Consider the following 5,304-nt stretch of genomic DNA (forward strand, 5'->3'; position numbering starts at 1 on the left):
AGGTGAGTCAACCGGGGGGGGGGTGATTCCCGACAGGTGTGCAGAGCAGGGCGGCCGGGAGCCAGAACAGAAGTCACACCCACAACACACAGACACAAGGCCTTTTCTCTTTCTCACGGCGCCTCTCCTTAGATGTGAGGAGAGACACGGGGGAGAGAGGCACAAATTCGAGAAATGAGAAAGGCCCAGAGAGACAGACAGGAGACACGGGGGAGGGACAGCCATGACCATTACGAGGAAGACTTTATAATCATGAAACCTAAAAACAAAAGGGTATTCTTTCCAACAAAATCCATTCAAGTTAAAGGTCGGTGGCCTACTGTTAAGGTAGTTTCCCATCAGCGTCTTCGGCGGAGCTGCGGGGCTCGAACCGGCTCTTCCTGCCGAATAAATGCGTCTTTAAACATTCAAACATTTATGTGTAGTAGAACCATTAAGAGAAGAACATGAGCACTTGGCAGGGAGTCTCACTATCTCTGTAGTAATGGACTCTGTAAGTGCACAGCAGTGCTTTGGGTTCAAGGTACCTGAGCAGGAAGTGAAGAGTTATGGATGATGGGGGAGAAACGCAGACTGGAGGATGGGGAACCGGGGGTCTGCACTCTGACCTCAGCGAAGGTACTGTGTGTGGATTTGATCCAACTGAATGTGGATAAAAAGACAGTTTCCTGGGAGTGCAGCTAGATAAAACTAGTGCAGTCCAATACAGCAGTCCTGTAATGAATCCTTCCTTCAAGGTTACAATGTCGATAACAAGATAACTTCAGTTCACCAAACTTTAGAGGAGAAACCTTGTTTGAGAAAGAATAAATGTGTCTGTAAGTACTACACAGCAGGGTTGTTAGAATAAATATGCAACTAATGATTATTTTCAATATTAATGTCATTTTATCAGTTACTCGATGAGGTCCAGAAAATGTCAGCTCCCAAAGCCCAGGGTGACTTGCTCAAATGTATTATCCACAACGCAAAGATATTCCGTTTATTGTCAGGAGACTAAAGAAACCAGGTAATATTCACTTATTTTTAAAGAAAAATTACTCACAACGATAAATATTAATCGACTAATCATTGCAGCTCTACATTTTCACTTATCATACTCATTATACTAGGACTGACAAACTCTACAGGCTACATGGCTCATCAACTTTTTGGCAGGGAGAGACAAAAGTACATTGACTAAGAAAAGTTAGCTGCTTACATTGAATTTTGTCCACAGCTTCACTGACCATGATATAACAGACACAAAGTTTGCAGTGAAGACGGCCCCCCGTAGAGCAGACATCCCGCCGCAGTACCGCACATCAAAAACAAGCTCCAACGAAATGAAAGTGCAAGGCAACACATTTTATTTCAAAGGCCTAATTGGCGTTAAGGTACAGCATATTAAATATTAGTCCAGAGACAGTCAATGCAGAATAACATACCATTCTTTCCTTTACATGATACATTCAGGCTGACTTTAAATGAGATATTTTACATATTGTTAATGTGGTGCTAACATAATGAGGCTGTTTGCTGAAGGTCTCGTGTTTACTGCAGGTACTTCCTGCCGCTGTGAGAGCAGAGGTTCTACCCGTCAGGCAAACTTCCGTTTTGTTTCCTTTTAATTTCTGATGGCTTGCGATCGCCACGACACCCAATTAAGACACTTCGTTGCTGCTGTTTAATTTGATTTCAGCGGTTACCTGTAGTTACTGAGTGACTAGTAGCATCTGTGTTAGTGCTGTGATAGTTCCTCAAGGAGCAGTATAACAGAATAATGTATTTTACATCCCTGCACATAATGTTATATTTCAATAAATATAATAAATAAAAAGTACAAATATCTGAATATTATGGAACCAGATCGTTATCAAAGACATTTTTTTTTTTGTCAGTAATACATTGCAACCGAATGCTGGATCCGACAACGTGACTCAGTGGATGGACACTTCGTAAATGCAAGGGCAAATAATGTGACTTCAGTAATGTCTTTATGCTTCATAAAAAAACAAACAATGTAACTGTCGCCATCAGCTTTAGGAGGAGAACCAAAACTGACAGCTGTCCTGCTGGCACGGCGTGGAGGCAGGAGACAGAAAACAAGCCAAGCTTTTAGCCCTGCAACGTTTTGATCCACGTACATTCTGTTGTTCCTCAACACTCAGGACGTCATTCACAGAGTCAAACCTTCAGTTCTCTATATTCAGTCTGGAGAGATTGTTTAGTCCTAGCACTCTGGCAAAGTGTTAGTGTCGCGTGTTGAAGAGTCGGGAATATCGCTTTGACAAACTCCTCCTTTTATCCCTTTGCTGCAGTCCAGGTTTGTCCTTCAGTAATTGACTTTCCCGGGAACCTGCACATTCACTCCGCTGTAGTCCACCATGTACATGGGCCACTGCTGCAGGCACACACACACACACAGAAAGACAACGATAGAGGCAAGTCAGTCATAATGGTGGAGAAAATGCTTTCATTAGTACAAAGAGGTTGTTGACCTTGCCTTAAAACGCAGTTTTAATATTAGGATTCAGTAATTACAGTTAAACACACTGGTGTGTGTTTACATGGAGACATTTAGCTCGAAGGAATTACGTTAGATTATACTCTGAATAAAGATGCAATCGTACTTGTAACATTTCAACTATTATAACTTTCACACGTTTCAAGAGAAGCATCGATGTACTGTTAAAGGGTAAGTCTGCACTATTCTATAATTATATAATAATTCCCATCCATCTCTCAGTGCTTCCTATCTTCCCTGCCCTGTCCGTAGCAGTCAGCCCCCAAAGCCCCACTGGGTTTCTACCATGCAGCAAACTCTGGCCGGCAAATTAAGCTAACATGGAAGTTAACAGGAAGTTCCAGAAACTGCAGTTCCCTAAACGGCCACAGGAGGCTGGCTACAGAAGTGAGTCAATCTCTGTAAGGCCACATATTAAAATGCAACCCCCTAAACCCTAAGCCAAATGTTTACAGCCTGGTACAAAAAGGTCTCTATAGCTAAATTCTCTGATACGGGCTGTTAATTTCTATATAACTCATCAGTATAAATTATAATAAGGCTTAAAGTGATGCATAATTATTGCTCTCTACTGAGAACACAACTATTAAACATGATGGCAATAGAAGGCTCAACTCATTGTTAGTTTGGGTTTGTCCATTTTTGTTGTTGTTGACTTTAGTACAAATATAGAGCGTCACGAGACTTGTTCCCTGTTTGCTTCAACCCTGCGTGCACAGATCTCAGGTCACACTTTCAATCTCACCATCACTGGAATCTGATTGGTTGATATCCCCAGGTCAGAGGAGGCAGGTACTCGGTTGCTCTCCTGGACTCTCTTGCGCTTTCGTCGATTGGTGGAGGCGTTTGTTCCTACTGGAGACACCAAGCAAATGTTGTTGGTTTATTTATTTATTTATTTTTTACTTCACTTCCGTTCGGTTTTACAGCACAGCGCTCTGCTTCCATTCACACAAGAAACTCAAACACCTACCTGTGTTACAAGCTTGGCTACAGATTTCTGCAAAAGGTCTGTGGAAGAGAAGAAGTCTACAATTTCAGATGACACAGTACTTTAAATAATGAAAATAAACACAAATAATAGAAGTTGATAAAATAAAAACAAAACTAATTCACATTGGAGTACAGTTCAGACTCATTTCATACCTAAAAAGCAAAAAAAAAAAATAAACAATTGCATGATATAAATGTTCGCCTCCATTCCTTCATCATAGCTTAACTGCTTCACAGTCAAAATATTGTTCACTCTTTCACATTATTTACATTCACAGCTGAGGAAGATTTATTCTTTGACATCTCAGAGGCTGGATTTAAATCCAAAGCATAAATAAACCATAATGAGCTTAACTACCAAGAAGCAAAAAACCCTTAAATTCCCACTGAAATATACAGCGTGGTGACAGCTAACAGGCTGCTGAATATTCAGGTGTCTCAGCACTCACTGTAGCTGGCTCTTGATGTTGAATGTTATTTCATCCGCGGCTTGAAGGATTTTCTCCAGGCACACAATGTCGTAGGTGTTGGGGTTTCGGAAAGGGATATCATCTGGAAGGCCACTGACTTCTACAGACTCTGGACTGCCACGGATTAGCTTGTATGGGACCACGACGGAGCGGTCTAAGCCCAGAGCCTCACCTGAACACACAGCACGACAATATGATCAAAAACACGCGACAAGGCAGGAATTAAGCTTTTTGATCACCTGCAAAGAGCCTCCAAGAGGAGGACAGATGCTGGTTGTTTTCCTGCCAGCTCTATAAAAAAAAACACTGAAAGAAATACATGCAAATGTTCATATAAATAAAGTGTAAAGTCACGACTTTGAAAAATGATAGTGTTGAAGTGTGTGTATTAAGGGTAAGTTGTACTTATTACTGTAGGAACGAGCAAGTAGAACTGCCTGAGGAGAACGTGGGTTGAATATATGAAACCAATTAGGCTAATGACGATGTGCATTTCATTTTTTTATTTTCCATTTTCATAGTGTGATACTGCTCACATATTGAGCCTGAAGAAAATGAATGTTCATTTAAGTAATTCAGGTAAGCAAACAGTAGCTATTAACCACATGTAAATGACAGCATGCAGAAGGACAATGCTACTGATTAGTGTTAACATACACTGACATTCAATGCTCAAACTCCTGTGGACCCGCAGCCTGACTGCAGCACATTGGGCCTCATGCAAGAACATTTTCATACTTTTCTTCTCAACCTCTCGTTTTTTTTTCCCCCGTCAACTTTGCCCGCACAAATCTGATGTCTGATTCAACATACCTTCCCTTCAAACGAGTCTTAAATTTCTTCTTTCAACCTGGTGAATGCCAACTGTTCGTGAGTAGGTGCATTGTTTGTGAAATTTTGTCATCAGCATAACTGAAAAAATTCCATGGCACTGTCTTACAGGGCTCTCTGCTCCGTTTGTGGGCAGGATTCACTGATCTCTGATTACACACAAGCTGCGCTTACATGCACATTTTTCATTCTGATTGAAGATTTTTTATGTCAGTACTCGCCAACGCATTTAATCAAAACAGCTGTCCATGCTTTCGTAAAACAGAAACTTGGTGGGGTCTCAAAGTTTTCCAGCAGTTTTTAATATGTCTGAAACATCAGTCTAACCCAGCTTTGTTCATTTTATTTTCTTGGACTTGAAAAAAAACGAATTCTCCGCATTGGTCCAGTCCAGCTTGGAAGGTGCCATTTTTTAGAAGTGGAGACACGAATGTCCCCACGCATTTACTTCAAGATGGAGGGCGTGCGCAGAAAGAATGCAGCCAGAAAGTAATCAGATTTAAT

The 5,304-nt window shown here is 41.2% G+C and overlaps 1 protein-coding gene across 1 annotated transcript in view; it reads right to left on the reverse strand.

Annotated features, from left to right (window-relative positions):
* Window positions 1–1,332: 1,332 nt before the first annotated feature.
* The window catches only part of gtf2ird1 (GTF2I repeat domain containing 1), a gene marked incomplete in the record, with an annotated part of 29,689 nt that continues 25,717 nt past the window's right edge, over window positions 1,333–5,304 (reverse strand). Inside the window, 4 exon segments of the mRNA XM_035666706.1 lie at window positions 1,333–2,383; window positions 3,252–3,361; window positions 3,480–3,517; window positions 3,949–4,141. Coding sequence (XP_035522599.1) covers window positions 2,315–2,383; window positions 3,252–3,361; window positions 3,480–3,517; window positions 3,949–4,141 — 410 coding nt within the window.

Source organism: Morone saxatilis, unplaced genomic scaffold (assembly GCF_004916995.1).
Source record: "Morone saxatilis isolate NCDOM2014 unplaced genomic scaffold, NCSU_SB_2.0 Contig20, whole genome shotgun sequence".
NCBI lineage: Eukaryota > Metazoa > Chordata > Actinopteri > Moronidae > Morone > Morone saxatilis.